At 33.5% G+C, this 16,839-nt stretch overlaps 1 protein-coding gene across 1 annotated transcript; it reads left to right on the forward strand.

Annotated features, from left to right (window-relative positions):
• Positions 1-13,442: 13,442 nt before the first annotated feature.
• LOC131595460 (cullin-1-like) lies at positions 13,443-14,344 on the forward strand. Its single transcript, XM_058867836.1, has 4 exons — positions 13,443-13,579; positions 13,668-13,755; positions 13,830-14,072; positions 14,174-14,344. The coding sequence occupies exons 1-4, from the start codon at positions 13,443-13,445 to the stop codon at positions 14,342-14,344; spliced, it is 639 nt and encodes a 212-aa protein (XP_058723819.1).
• Positions 14,345-16,839: the final 2,495 nt, after the last annotated feature.

Genomic DNA, 16,839 nt, shown 5'->3' on the forward strand with positions numbered 1-16,839 from the left:
GTACAGGAAAACTTCATCTGAACATCAACTTTTCACTTGAAGATGCAGGAATTACCGCCTTAATAGTTGATGATAAGCTACCAACTCAAAAATTGAAGGTAGAAGAAAATTAAATTATCGCCTCAATAGTTGACGATAAGCTACCAACTTAATGGTTGAAGGTAGAAGAAAATTGAATTACCGCCCCAATAGTTGACGATAAGCTACCAACTCAATGGTTAAAGGTAGAATAAAATTGAATTACCGCCGCAATAGTTGACGGTAAGCTGCTGAGAATAACAAGCTTCCGCTAAGAATAGGGATCCGCTTCTTCTTTAATCAAGTTTTCTGTTTGAGAAAAGGAACTGAAGGCAAACTGTCTCCGCTAAAGGGAATGCCATCTGTTGTGAAGATAAGATTGATATTTGGAGACACACAAACTTGCTCAAATAAAAAGGCTTCCACTTATTGTCAACCAAAACATGATGGGGACAATACAAATTGCTCAAATTCAGAACTTGCCCTTGCTTTCAAGCACAAATTCCAAGGGAGTGTAGTAACTACACTGATGAGAAGCAAATCCTTCATCATCTAATAGGAACATCAATTATGAACATCTTCTCTACTGAGGAAAAAAATGAATGTCATGCATATGTTGACAAAACAAACACAAAAATATTGGAAGGTGACAAGAAATCACGGTATAAACGGACACTCGACGAATATCAAAAAACTGGAGATATCAAAGGAAATCCTTCTAAAGACCCATGTTGGGAATATTGTTGAGGATTCAATTGGAGATAAACAAAGGTCGTTGGAGGAAAAAAGTCCTGCTACAGGGTTCAAGAGAAAGCTATTGACTGAGGAGGAGGTCCAAAGTCAAACTTCAACATCCACAAATCCACTGAAGGGATAACAACATGAACTCCACTCCGAGGGAAGATGAAAAACTTGTTGGAGATACACACCAAGCAAACTCTTTGGGAATTATTAACCTCTGAGAGGGGTACCATATCATCAATTTCTACCAAAATGGATGGAACAACACATCCTTACAAGCTCTATTATGGGGGATCAGAGAAAATTTCCTTGGAGAAAATCATCATTCTGAACATGCAGGAGAAATAAGAAGTTATTGTCATAGCAAAAGAGTTAACCTGCGGGGGATTTTTGTTCAAAACTCAACACAAGGTGAGAAAGAAAACCCAACAGTCAACTGCTATCTCAAAACTTCTTAGTAGAGAGTGACATACTCAGGACTGATCAAGGCCATGACCTTTATACTTCAAGTTGCTGATCTGATCAAGGTAACTTTTGGTTCACAACTTGCCCCAGACTGCATAGTCTATGAGAAGAACTTGCTTCAAGAGGATTCATAGAGATCCTTGGCATCATAAAGAATTGGAATAATCTGCCTCAGATCAACAGATTTTTGGAGAGATTTTTCGAATCTCGACGTAACTGCCCCAAATTAACTAAACTTGGCACATTCTTTTGCTCGACAGAGTCTTCAAACTTTTCCCGATGATGGTAATCAAACTTGCAAAAGCATTATACTGGGAGAACAATATGCCCCTGGCAATGTTTTATTTTTCTACTGATGATCAGATGTAAACTTCCTGGATGTCAAACAAATGTTTACAAGCAGAAAAATGTTTATTCTGAGAAGGATAATTAAAATGCAACAATTATGTAAGTCTTGAAGTTTAATTAAAAAGATGTCACAAAACCTCGTGAATGAATCACTGGTTGGGTGTGACATTGATTTTTGTATGCATATGATACCAGCACAAATTTTCAGCATAACTAGTGGGAGTCAGAAACGCTATCTTGTTTAAGTATGCTTTCAAAATAAATCATGCTTCAATTAGGACTTTTAAGGGTTGTATCATGGTCTGGTTTATGGTTTTCAGAAAAAAAGATTTTTTGGCTCAAAGTTCATTTAGCCCACCCAAACTTCGTGACGTTCTCCAGTCCTATGTTCAGTCAACTCAACATGAGTTTTCATCTCTCAAAAAGGATTTTGCGTTATTAAGGATCCAATGAAGCTTTCTTGGAGTACCAGTCACCACTTTGTCATCGTGTTTGCATTCACACGGATTTGTTCTTTGTTGAGGACTTTTGTTTTGTAGTCCTTTCTTTTCATTTTTCACTTTTCTTTTATTTTCCCTAACTTTTGCCTGGACTGATTCTTTTAAACTGGTCGTCCAGCGGGATGCTCTAAATTTTGCCTAAGTCACTTGTTTTCAAGTTTTTGACTTAGTGAGCTTTCTTTTCTTTCTTTCTCTTTCTTTTCTTTTGATTTGAACAAATCGTGTGACATCAACTTTGTCTTGAATTGTTGAGAGGATTGTGACTGCCTCACTCCTTGGCGGATGAAGGATAACCATTGTGGTTTCACATTTTCATGCCTTTTGATACGCGGGGAATAACCATTGTGGTTTCACATGATCCATCCTTTGATGTGGATATGACGTGCTCGACCCTTGGATGCACAATCATTTTTTGAAAGCTGAACACTTGGTCAAATTAACTGAAGACTACCCTGCCCCAGGTTAAAAATTAGGGTTTTTTCAATTTAGAAAAGAAACTCCTACTTCAAGGCTCAAAGGGGTTAACAAGGGATTAACTTCCTTATATCTTCTGTGTTTGGGAATTTGAAACAATACCTGTACATCATCAACAGGGTTTTATTCAAAATCATATAATCAGAAATTTTGCGTTTTCAGGTCATCATCCTCCCTCCAATCTCTACCTAGGCGAGAGTTTGGAAAAAGAAATTGGTATCACAATGCATAAAACAAATAAACATGATTGAAACGAATGGATTTCTTCAAGACAAACATATTCATTGTATTATCATTAGCATTAAAAAAAACCGGGTTTCTACATGCAAATAGTGCATTGAAAAACAAGAAATATTACAAATGCAAATCAGTAAGAATACTAAAAATTGAGAAGACTCTCTCCATCTGGACTTGTGTTGAAGGAAACATCTTTCAAACTTCAGGGCTACCATCAATAGAGCTTCATTCATGCTTTGGCAAAAGATGGCTTGAACATTAGGACCAACGTCTTCCAATGACAAGACACTGTTTCTAACCAACTTGTGAACTTCAACTTTCCAAGCAAAGCAACCTTCCAAATTGTGCCCAGGAGCACCCTTTTGCATCCTTTCTTCCTTCAAAGGAGAATTGACTTGGAGAACTAAAGCCTCAACCAGAGCAATCAGATGCTCGATACCAGCCTTTAAAATAATCACCTATTTGTGTAGTTCACAGATCTCTAGCTTAATACTTCCTGTCTCTTCTTAGCACGAGTGTGGTACTGAATGAGACCGGGAGAAAGGAAATAAGACTCTAGAAAAACTCTCAGAAAACAAGACTAATGCAGAATGATGCATGATATGCAATACAAATGATTTTTTATTTTATTTTTCAAGTCTCAAGGAACTTAAGAAATTATAACAATTTGCAAACATCAATGAATAACACATTTTGAACACAGCTGAAAAACCTCATTTTATTGATAATGGAAGGATTATAATAGTTTCAACAATCCTAATCAAAAGAAAGAGAAAGCTGATCTCAGGGTCCTATAGAACCACAACTGAAGAAAACCTAGGCTGGAATATCTTTATAAGCTTCTTAATCTTGAATTCATAAGCTTTATGCATCTGAGATTTTATGATCACCAACTTGTCAACAATACTCTTTCAATCATTGAAAAGGGGAGGAATGTCAGAAAGCTCATGAATACTCTGAAATAGAAAAATGATAGAGGAAAATAAATCCTTTTACGCTCTTCTCTTCTTTCCATGCTAATGATTCGGGAAAATGAATCACCGATATCAGGGGTCAGAGAACTATGACAGAGTATACAGAGATCCATCTTCAATATTGGCAGATAGGATGGATAGAAGCTTTTCATTACGATCTTTGAAATCCAACCTCGGGTAACAATGGCTTCTTTCTATTTTTTCAATATTCCATATCATGTTTAGTATGTCGAATTACGAAGGGAACTAGAGGTATGTGGAATTTTATCTAGTTTTTTTTGTTTCTCGAAAGAGAAATGCAAGGGGAAAATCGTTTGGGTTTGCTCGGTTTGCTAATGCGAGATATATGAAAAAATTGAGCAAAGCTTTAAATAATTTTTAATTTGGAGATTATAGAAATTTTGCGAATGTGGCTCCCTGTGATAGGTTTGAGAAGTTTAATAGGAGAAACTTAGTGGTGGGTGTAATACGGTGAACTGACTTTTTAAAATGTTGCGGATAGCAAGAGTCGCCACCGACTTTTATTTTATCCAATTGGAAAGGCAAAAAGAACAGGAAAGACATTTGAAAAGGCTTTGAGTTCGGGGGGTTGGTTATACAAAGGGAAGGTTTAAGGCATCATTTGTATCCATGGTTACCCATGGGCTCCTAATTGCTTAGCTCACTTGTTTGTTTGAATTGTTTGAAAAGTTTGAAGTGTCGTGTGTGTTTAGAAAAGATTTGAATAAGGACTTTAGCTTGTAAAATAAGCGTAGCCTTTTTGAAAGTAATTTGAAAAGGAGGTGTGAAAAGCATTTGATTTTGATTTGAATGGAGCAAGCAATTAAGAACTACCTACCCTAAGATCGTCTTTTTTGTTCTTTAAGTCTTTCGGGCGAAAGGGTCTATCCATACCATGAGAGGGCAGGAAGTCTTTCAATTGGATATTGAAGGGTCATCGAAGTTATCGTTCGCTACAAGACTGTGCCTACCATAAAGAGGGTAGGTAGTCTAAGGGAAGGATATAATAGTCATTTAAGGCAACATGCGAGGATACCTTAGCAATTGGGACAATCATCATGTTTTACCGAGGCAACTTCGAGGGACTAGATCTCATATGATGATTTAAATGATTTAGGCAACCTTTGCTTTAGGTATCCTCGGAATCGAGGGACTTGACTATTTTAAAGGCATAATTAGTAAGGCAACAGGCAACAAGGCAACGAGAGGGGTTACCCTAAAGGTGTGTGGGTGCACAATCACGTGATTCAATTCAGATAATTATGTTTTAAGGTTTAGTGGTTCTAAGTTCATTAAAGGCTTACACTCCCTAAGATTACTAACCACACAGTTAATATAAACGAAATTAAAGGCAGAAATTAAAAGGTCCTACGCTATTACAATAAACACCTGCGGGGAAAGGGGAAACAAAAAAAAAACAGAAAAATAAGAATAACGGTAAAAAGATAAGAGGCAAATTAATGCCAATGCCTCGAGCCTTCATCGAATTCTTGATAACCCTGAAAAATTAAGAAGAGAAAGGTTAGTGCATTATGGTTCAACAAACCCTAATTGGCTGAAAATCTACAAACCCTAATTGAACAAAATATGCCAGATAAATGATTTTAATATTTTAATAATCATTAAAGGTTAAAGAAAATCGAAGGTTCGATTAAATATGAACAATTAAATAATTATTGGTAAACAAAAGAGAAAATATTAAAAATAATAATTTTAGTAAATATTAAGAAAGTTTTTAGAAAAATATTTAATAAACAAAGAGAAAAAACAAATAAATAAAAAGCTATGTAATTAAAAATATAAAAAAATTAGAAAAAAACATAGCTTCGCTTGAGTGTGGCGCAGCCTGGAGGTGCATGGTAGGGAGGCGCATCCTGGACCTTCATATTCTGGTCGTTGTGGATCTATTGGTTGATGTGTGAAGACGTATGGCGAGTCTATGTTGACTGGGCACATGGGATCTGTTGGCAACTGAAATAAACAATTAGCAAAAATATATTTGCCACACGCTGGGTTCGAACCCATGTTCTGAAGGATACGCGCTCTACTTTCTGGCCAATTGTGCAACCTGCGCTTTTTGGTAATTAACGAAATCATAATACGTTTTATAAGAAAAAAGGTTAAATGACAAAAAAACGCGGGCGATAGCCAATGATTTAAAACCAGCCAATTGGAAGCTGCCACACATTCATCTTCTCCACTTATGAACCTAGTCTTTTCCTTTTGCTACGAACTGCCTGCTACTTTGCTACGATTTGCTTTGTAGCCGTGTCCTGCAAAAATTCAACTCAACAAAAACGACAAATAAATTGAATTCGAAGACACGATTCGATCATAAATCATCTCCTGAACTCAACAGTATCCTTGATTTCGACTAATTTTGTCTGCACTTTAAAGCCCCAAATCAAAGCTTCTTTGACCTAACAATGGTGGATCATAGCTCCTGCGCTTAAACTCAAATTAAACCGTCCAGAAACTTTGCAAACATCATCACAAACATGAATATATATTCAAATCTCATTTATAATGTAAGAATGAACGAAATCGAACTTGAGATTATAAGTGCAAATCGTGACTTAGTGACAGAGTTTCATGATGCTTCAGGCTTGCATAAGTATTGGGGGACGATCAATGATGCTTCAGGAACATGTTTCAATCTCCAAAACACATTGGATTGATCCCTAACCCCAAAATCGAAATTGATTTTTTTCTTGGAAATTTGAAGTGTGGCACGAACTCATGAGGCTGCCAATCCTTGCTCGTGATCAGGTTTTATTGTGGCTTTATAGTGAAACAAATTAGGGCAAGAGAATTGATCCAAATATCTCTGATTTGTCAATTGAATCTTTGATTTGGAGCTTGATTGAAAGTTACTAAATTTGAAGCAAATCTTGCCCAAAATTTGCTCCAATTATTTGGCCACGAATTTTCAATTAAATACCCTACATATATTCTTAATATTTGATCACAAAATAAGCTTAGCACAAAATCATTGATTTTTTTCAATATTTATTTCAATTTAAATTGAATTTAAACTAATTAAATCCAAAAATAATAAAAATAAATAAAAGGAGAACATGTGATTGGTCTTGGAGGTCGTGAATATGCTTAGGGTCATGATTCAAAACCAAATTTTAGGCCCATGAGTCCAAAACAACAAAATTCACCACTTTGCCTTTCAAGCATTCTCTCAAAATTGCCCAACTTTAGCAATCCATAACTCTCTCAATAATGGTCATATGAAGGTGTTCTAAGACTTTCTGGAAAGCTCAAAGAGTCCTCTAAAAGCTCCTTTTGGATTCATCTCAATTGATTCTACCATGTTCATGTACCACTCTTTGAGAAAAAATGACTTTTTGTTGACTTTCAAAAAGACCTATGATGTTTTGGCTTATATCTCCTATGCGGAAGCATTTCTTGACCTTGGGCCCAACATCAAAGTTGTAGAGAATTGAATTTCTTTGAGAATGAGCTTTTGTTGGGGAATTTCTGATAAATTATAAGAAAGATATGATCAGTCAAAGTTGGGTTGACTTTCTCCTAGAAACCCTATTTTAGAAACTTGGTCTTTTGATGAATTTGAAGCTTTCCTTAATGAATCATGATCAACCCTTGATCAAATGATGAATGTGACTTCAAAATATTTATGTTGACCAAAAATCAGGACTTTTGACTGTATGTTGACCATGGTTGACTTTTAGGTCAAACTGGCCGAGTGTTGATCTTTTGAGAAGTTGACTGAGCAATCTTATGAGTCAGAGTTTGAAACTTGGCATGAGGCTACTTTGAAGCATATGAGAGGCCATGGGAATATTGGAATATGATGGGCAAATTTTGGGGTATGACAGTGGGTGAGGGAGAAAAATTGTTGAGATATGAGGAAAGAAAATATTCGATGGAGAATGGGAGGAGGGAGGTCGAGCTTGGGATTTGGAGGATGAAGGAGTTAGAGAGGGTGAAGGAGGAGGTTGTTAAGAGTGAAGAGGAAAAGGAAAAACACAAAGTGGTGACCAGTGATGGTGTGGTAAGTAAGGTGCAAAAGGGGAGGAAGGAGGACCTGATCTTTATTTCAAAGGGGAATGGTATGGTGGTTTCGTATGCAGAGTTAGGGGAGGGGAAAGGTAAGAAGTTAGAGGGGCGAAGAGGTGGTAATGGTGGATAGAAGTTATGAGGTTGTTCTTGAAGACATTGACTAGGCCTGTAATGTTCTGATGGCTAAGATTCGGATTGTGTTAGCATTTCGATTATTCAACAAACTATTTCAGACTCTGGGTTACACGATTTTATGGTGGCACCGTTGAAATGAGACAAAATGGTTATCACGTGGTACTGAATTAGGACTCGTGGTACTGAATTAGGACGTGAGTTCGAAGACGTGTCCTTGGTTGATAATCTTGTGAATCAACTCCGTGCAGAATGGTTATCACGTGAAAATGAAATGCGAAAGGATGATGATAATCAGTCTAAGGAAGATTTTAATTTAAAAGATACAAATGAATGGTAAGGACCTTGGAGTTATGAATTTATTAAAATAAAAGAAGCATTGTAGGAAGTAAATTCTGATGGTAAGAAATATGGAACTATTCACAGTAAACAAGAGAAGGGAAATTTGTATCGTTTGTACTTGATTTAAAAAGAGTGGCAAGGTTGTCAACTAAAGATAGGTAGGACTTCTAGTAATTCTTCAAGATATTCTTCTAAGCAAAATGAGGGGTTTCTTTGTCACTGGGTTCAAAGGCTTCAAGTTCTAACGTGGATTGGAGAAACTAGATGGCATTACATGGTAAACCTCAGGAGGTTTTTGATGATGTTTGTGAGGTTGGAAAATCTATCAGGTTAATGATTGATGGTGATTGGATAAACATTTCCAGTGCATTGTCAAGGGGGGAGGTGATAGGATTAAGGAGGGTGAAGGTGAGGGAGGGAAGGGGGATAGTTCTTAGGGTTGGAGATGGAATTTAATATAGGGTGTTTTGTGGCTATGGTGAGGAAGTTTGGTGGTAATAATGAAGTTTTTTTCTTTTAGTGTGAGAGGGTTAGGTGGGTGGCAGAAAAGGAGAGAGGTACAAAGGTTGGTTAGAGAGATGTTTCCATTGGTTGTATGCATTCAGGAAACAAAAATGGAAGTGATTAACGAATTTGTTTGTAGGTATCTATGAGGGGTCCTCTGAGGTAGGCTATTCCTTCCAGCCCTCTATATGGGCTTCTAGAGGACTATTGACGTTATGGGATTCTAATGAGTTAGATGTAAAAGTTTCAATGAGTTTCATAATTTTTTTATTATCAAAGGGTGCTTTATAAAGTTATTTCATGAGTTTGATATTTCCAATGTTTATGCTCCATATGATAGCGGATGTCAGTTATCTTTATGAAATCGTTTGGGTGTTCTGATTCATAATGATGAGGGAAATTCTTAGTATGTGAATGGAATTTTTAGTGTTATTCGATCAATTGATGAAAGAATGGATAGGGTAATTATTGACCGAGTAGAGGATTTTAATCATTTTAATGAGTTCATTGGTTGATCTACCAACGTGTGGGAGAAGATTTATGTGGTATCTGGGGATTGTCTTTCTATTAGTCAACTAAATAGTTTTTTTTTATCATTGGGTGCTTGGGTTTCTTTAAGGATGAATTAAATTCAAGTGGCTCTTCCTCGCACTATTTTTAATCATTTCTCGGTTCTGATGAATATTGATGAAGAGAACTTGGGTCCTAGGACAGCGCAAATGTTACAAGACTAGGCAGATTTACCAAGCTACAAGGAGTTTGTGAAGGAACAATAGCTATCTTTTCAGGTGGATGGATGGGGTAGTTTTATGCTAAAAGAGAAATTTAAGTGGACAAAGGGCAGTTTGAAATTATGGCATCAATATCATATTCAGATTATAGAAGGTGAAATTCAAAGCGGTAAAATATCGTATTTCTTTTTTGGGTGTTAAAAGAGATGAGCAAGATTTATAATAGGACGAGTTGGGATAATTGCATTATTTATTAGTAGAAATACTTTCTATATCCAAATTGCATTCAAGTATCCATTGGCAAAAGTCTACATTACTTTGGCTAGAGGAGGGAGATGCAAATTTAACATTCTTTCACGGTATTATGTCTTCAAGAAGAAGGTCGAATGCTATCATCTCAGTTTCTGTAAATGGTGTTCAGGCAGAAGGTGTCAATGGTGTGAGGAATGTTGTTTTGATAATTGTCATACTCATTTTTAGTCAATAGCGGTTGAACGATCTGGGATATAAGAGCTTTCTTTTAAATCAACCACTACGAAGGAGGGAGCAAATATTAAAATGATGTGCATAGTTTGAAAAAAGAATTATTATTATTATTTAAGGTTGATTTTTAAAAAGCCTATGACTCGGTGGACTGACTATATTTGGTTGATGTTATATGTAAAATAATTTTCCGACTCTATGGCAGAAATGGATTTTAGAATGTATTTCTACGACAATTGCTTATGTACTTATAAATGGTAGCCCAACTAATGAGTTTAAGTTAGAAATAGGTCTTTTTCAAGGTGATCTGTTTTCCTCTTTTCTTTTCTTGATAGTACCTGAAAGGTTATATGTTTTGATGAATGCTTTAGTGGAAAAAGGTGAGTATAGAGGTTATTGGGTGGGGGCACAGAGTATTGCTATGTTTCTCAATTACAATTTGCTGATGATACTTTACTGGTGGGGGTTAAAATTTGGGTTAATGTCTGAGGTATAAAGGCATTGTTGATTCTTTTTGAAGCTATATAGGGATTAAAAGCTAACTTTCATAAAGTATGTTGTTTGGAGTAATGCCGCTGAATCTTGGTTATATGAGGCAGGGCTGGTTATAAGCTATAAGCACGATCACTTACCTTTTTTGTATTCAGGTTACCTATTGGTGGTGATTCTAGGAAGCTTAAGTTTTGTATCCTCTGATCGAGCGTATCAAAAGAAGGCTTTCAGGGTGGAAGATTCGCTTTCTCTCTATGGGGGGTCATTTGATTCTTATTAAGTAATTTCTTCTTCAAGGTGTCGTCGAGTATCATATCTTTTCTTGAATATATTTTTAATGCATTTTTCTGAGAAGGGGGAGTGAAGATGTGAAAATAATTTACTGGATTAAATGAGATATTATTTGTTTGAAAAAATAAAATGGAGGCTTGAGGGTTAGGAGGTTGAAGGAATTTAACTTAATCTTACTTGGTAAATGGTGTTGGAGAATACTGGATGAGACATGAAGTCTATGGTATAGGTTATTGTGTGCTTGGTATGGTGATGAAGAGGGCGATTATGTATTGGAGATGTGGTGGATCTGTTTGGTGGAGGAATTTGAAAAACATAAAGGAGGGTGTCAGGTTGGTCGATGGAGGGTGGTTACTTGATAACATTGGTCGGAAAATATGAGATGAGTCTTCTACTCTATTTTGGAAATATCCTTGGCTTGATGATATTTCTTTGAAGGTAAGATTTAATAGGCCATTTGATTTAGAAGAGAATAAGATGGTGATTATAGTATAAATGAACGAGTTGGTGGGGGGAATGGTGAGGTGTGGAGGTGGCGTATTGAGTGGGAGGAAGAGTTAGTGGGAGAGTTTTTTGAGCAGTTAACCTTAGTTGTTTTGAAGGTGGACGCATATGACTGTTGGGTATGGAATTTACATCTCTCTTTTTGCTACACGGTCAGCAATGCTTATAAAATTTGTCTGAAGTTGACGACAATAATAATAAGCATAACTCCTAAATAATAGTTGAAGATTGTGTTGCTTAAGATTTCAATTTTTGCTTAGAGGTTGTTACTGAATTGTATTTCGACGAAGGACAATGTGGCTAAGTTGCAGATTCTTGGTATGAATGAACAAAGATGTGTGGCAAATTGTGGCTTGGATGAAGACATAGATCATTTGTTTGTAAACTGTGACTTTTTTGGTAGACGGTGGCCTATTATTTTTAATTTATTAGGTTTCTCAACGACATCTCAAGAAAATTTATTAGATTAGCTCTTACACTTTAGTGGGCTAGGGGGGTTTTAAAAAATATTTGGTTGGCACTTAACACTATTTGACTCTTTGATTTGAGTTATTTGAAAAGAGCGAAACATGAATTTATTTTTTTCAAATAAAGCGGAGTATTTACAAGCGTTATTTGAAAGGGTATAGCTTCAATTTTTTTTGGTGGTAACAGTTAAAATATGTTATTGTCAATTTTGATTACAAATTATGGAGACTAAATCCTTTAATTTGTTTATCAACTGTTTTGTAGACCCCTTTGTGCTTTTTAATTTTTAAATTTTTTGTGTTGTAATTTTGTATTCTAACATGTCATCTCCGATACATCTTGTGTTCGACTAACTTGTTTTGGTAGAGCGGTCCAGTAAAGTCATTGGATCATAGTTGCAATTGACCCGATAAAAATGGGCGTGACCTGACCGGTTCACTGGTGAGACCAATGAATCAATGAGTTTCTTGATCCACGGGTTGATCTTTTTATATTTATTTTTTAAAAGTTACAAAAAATAAAATTTTCTCAAATTTGAAGAATCGAACGTATAATCTTTTAAGACTATTAGAATTGAAGTTTTACCAACTACACCATAAATTTTTTTATGTTTAATTGTGTCAAAGAGAAAAGAAGTGTATATTTTATAATTACATTAATATTTTTCTCTAATGCATTTTCATTAAATTTATTTATTTTTAATCACACAATATAATAATAATAATAATAATAATAATAATAATAATAATAATAATAATAATAATAATAATAATAATAATAATAATAATAATAATAATAATAATAATAATAATAATAATAATATACAATATGATAATACTATAATTGAATTAACAAAAGTTTTGAAAAAAATTCAAGTTAACAAAGAAAAATTGAATTAAATTTTCACATTATTTTCAGTATGAATCTCATTATTTTTAAAAAAAAAATGTTTATGTTACCAAATGAAGATAAAATAATATTTTTAAATTATTTTTAGTATAAATCTCATTATTATTTTTTAAGTAAAAGTCACATTATTTTTACTAACCTTTATTTATCAATTTTTATTTTTCTATCTATCCTTTATTTTTAATTATTTATAGCATAGTATTTGTTTATAATTCTATATTAGTTTATTACTTTTTTAATTTTTATCAATTTATGAGCATCATTAAATTATTATATTTAAAAGTTAGAATTGTATTTAAAATTACTATTCAACTTATTTGCATGAATAAATTTGACCGATTGTTGATCGGTCCGAGTTTTAAAACATTGGTTTTGTTTGTTATTATATATATTTAAAATTTTATTTTGTTCTTTTCAAAAAAAAATAAAAAAACTTTTTATTCGTAACCGTAGTTTTTAAAATTCAAAGTAGCCCTAATTATTATAATTTTGTCAAAATTGTTTCTACCTATCTATTATATATATGAAAAAAATCAAATAAGATAATAAGTCATTAAAGATATTCTATTTATATTAGATATGATATTTATGGATATTTAAAGGAATGAATGAAATAGATTTTATATGCTAAGTTTTAGGGATTTATCTATAAAATAGATTAGATATAATCTCCTATAAAACCCTAATGATAACCAAAGTTAGGTATAGGTTTCACATAGTCTTGCATGTTCTATCTTTCTATTAGTATCCATAAACATTTGAATGCAGATTTAGGTATTTTTCTTTGATTCACCAACATGTCATACTTTGAGCCAGTATTCGACTTTGAAGAACGATGGAGTTATGTGCAGAAGCGCATCAAGAAGCTCCAGGATAATCTAGAAGGCTTGCATGATACTCACCTTACTTCCGAGGATAACATAATGCTATACACGTACGTTTCAATTCCATTATTTTTTTTTGCTTGTTTTTCGTTTTAGGTTTAATTCTTTTGATTCCATATTTCTTATATCGTAATGCAGAAATATCTACAATATGTGCGTGGCAAAGGGTGGCTATCACGTGTATGAAAAGTACAAGAAAGTGATTCATGAGTACATCTCATCAACGGTGAGAAACATTGCTAAATTAACATATCTTGTATGAGTGTATTCACAAGGTAGTAATGATTTTGTTATCACTAGGTTTTGCCGTCTTTGCAAGAAAAGGAAGATGAAGTGTTGTTAAGAGAATTGCTTAGAAGATGGTCAAACCATAAAACTATGACCATTCGTCTCTCAAAGTTTTTTCTGTCTCTTGAATCATTTTATCTCTCAGGTCGTCGTAATGTTCCTTCTCTTCAACAAACTGGCTTCTTATCCTTCTATAACTTGGTTTGTCATGAGAATCCTTTGAATAGACAAGTAATGGAAGCAACATTAGCAATGGTATTCTCTTCTGTTTTTCATTCTATATGTTATTTATAATCAATTTATTTGTTTTGATTTTCCATGTGATGAGTTTTTTATTCTCTTTTCTTGGTATTCAGATTGATCGGAAACTTGTTGGAGAGACTATTGATGAAACGTTGGTCAAGAACATATTGGAATTCTATTTAGAGATTGGAGAAAGAGCAAATAAAGAAGAACCGAAACAATTTGCAGAAACAATGATGATGAAAGCTAATGAAACATATATGTCGAAGCTTAAGATTAGATAACAAGTTTTGCTATATGCAAATTGAAAGTATAAAATGATTCCTATTTTATTTTCACTTTTTATACTAGATACTAACTATACAATTGAATCCTTTAATTTGAAAGTATAAAAATAATTGTATTTTTGTTTTACCGGATATATTTACATATGTTTTTTTAGTAGAAAATTAATCTCACAAATTGATACTAACTCTACCCTACACGAACATATACTAAACATATATAAAACATACAGGGCTGGCCCGAACATTTTAGAGGTCCTGTTCTGATTTTAAAAATATATATTTTTATATAAATAATAATATATTTTTAAATTTTTAACATATTAAAAATCTGTATATATATATATATATATATATATATATATATATATATATATATATATATATATATATATTAAAAATAATATATTCTTTTATGAAAAATAATAGATTAAATCAAATACATCACTACATTATATTTTAAAAATTGAGTTGACCATATGAAATATCTAAAAATATTTATAATATCATTTGTTAAAAGGTTATTATTCAAAAAAATTATTTAAAAAAAGTTAGACTAAGACTATGTTTGTTATAGATTTAAAAAAATGATTTTATGATAATTTCTTTAAAAAAATTAGAAGTTTTTTCAATTATTTTTTATAATAAAAGAATAATTTTAACATCTAATTATTTAAATACGTATCATTAAATATTCTTTAAAATGATATATTTCAAAAGTAATTATTTCTATAAAATTTTATTTAAAATAATATTAAATTTTAATGATATTTTAAAATTTAAAATAATATAAAATAATATTTAAACAATTAAAATAAACTACATTTTATTTCTAAAAAATGATAGGATCACGAATCTATAAACATGTAGGTTATTTGTAATTTTGAAATGGCATCAGGCTTGAAGTATTTATAAGATTAACTTTGTTGTAGAATAAAAATATTTAAATTGCCAAAAATAAAAATTCTAATGCAGGGCATGAGAGTTGAATCTGAGACTGGTCAAGTGCCTTTACACTTTTAATTTCACATTCTTCCACTGAACCAATGATCAATTTTGTTGTCATACAGGAATGTAAACTAATAAATTACAATAATTTATATAAGCCCAGATCCCATTATGAGGCCCCAAAGTAAGTGAGGCCCTATGCGGTGGCACTTGTTGCACACCCACAGGGCCGACCCTAAAAACATATTATTTAGTTAGTGATAAATTACAAGTTCAACTTGCTTTTATTTGGAATCAAAAGCTTATCAGGGTGTAGTGTATAGGCCAAGAGTACAGAACTAAAGGTTGGTCGATGGCATAAGAGATATCAAACGACTAACAAAACAAAAACAAAACCGAAACAATTGACAAAAAGAAGAGTTTACCAAAACAACAAGAACAGGAACATCAATACAACAATGACAAAAGAACAAGAAACCCAATGCTAGAGCACAAGAAGGAGCACAAGCTAGATCTCTCCAACTAAAGACCTGCGAAAAACGACACCAATATTTACAGAGCAGCAAGAACAAGAATTCACCAGAAGGAGGTCGGTGACACTCAAACTTCTATTGACTCATATGTGTGATAAGGTTCTTGAGTCAAGGTGAGAAAGCACAAAGTTCCCAAGAAAGCATAAACCTAGGGTTTTTGTTGAGTCTTTTGTTTATTGTTTCTTATACACCATGCTATTGCTTCATTTATATCATAAGACATAATAATTGGTTTGTTTACTTGAGTTGTAATTCATTCACCAGTGTGTTTATTGATGCTGATTATTTGGGATTAGTGATTTGTGGAAAGTTGAGAGGGGTTCCCATATTTAGGGAGAATCTTAAATAGAAAGACACTAAGATAAAATTAAGAAGAGGCGGTCCTAAATAGAAAGACACTTGAGATTTTTGATTACTTGGAACTATAAATGATTGTGTGAATATCCTTAGGACGTAAGTCCCGTGTCACCCCCTAAATTCAGAATCTGGCTTTGTTGTCTTCATCAAAGTTATAGCCCTTTTCGTTAGCGAAATTTTGCTGCCAATCCCACATCATTTTGAGCTACAAAGCTCAAGTTATGATCAAAATACTACACGCACGTCATGATGAAAAACATGCTGAAAATTTCCAGATCTCATACTTGCTGACACGGGCCACGGTGTCAGCCCCTGACTTTCCTCTCTTTTGCATTTTATTGGCCAAGCTTCATCCTGACACGGCCCGTGTCAGGCCTCCTGTAGCATGATTTTTCAATTTCTTCAAAACTCAGCGTTTTGTACTTTTTTGCACTGATTTGTCTCGATTTATTCCTCTGAGCCTCCAAACAGTAAAATACACAACTGAAGCATAAAATGTAGAAGAATGAAGTAAAACGGTCGACAAAATAAAGAAATGATAACTAAAATCAACGGTAAATAACGGTGTAAAAACCATTAATCATGTCCTAAATAGAAAGACAGTACTTGAGATTTTTGATTACTTGGAACTATAAATGATTGTGTGAATACCCTTAG

This window comes from Vicia villosa, linkage group LG1 (assembly GCF_029867415.1).
Source record: "Vicia villosa cultivar HV-30 ecotype Madison, WI linkage group LG1, Vvil1.0, whole genome shotgun sequence".
In the NCBI taxonomy this organism is placed as follows: Eukaryota; Viridiplantae; Streptophyta; class Magnoliopsida; order Fabales; family Fabaceae; genus Vicia; species Vicia villosa.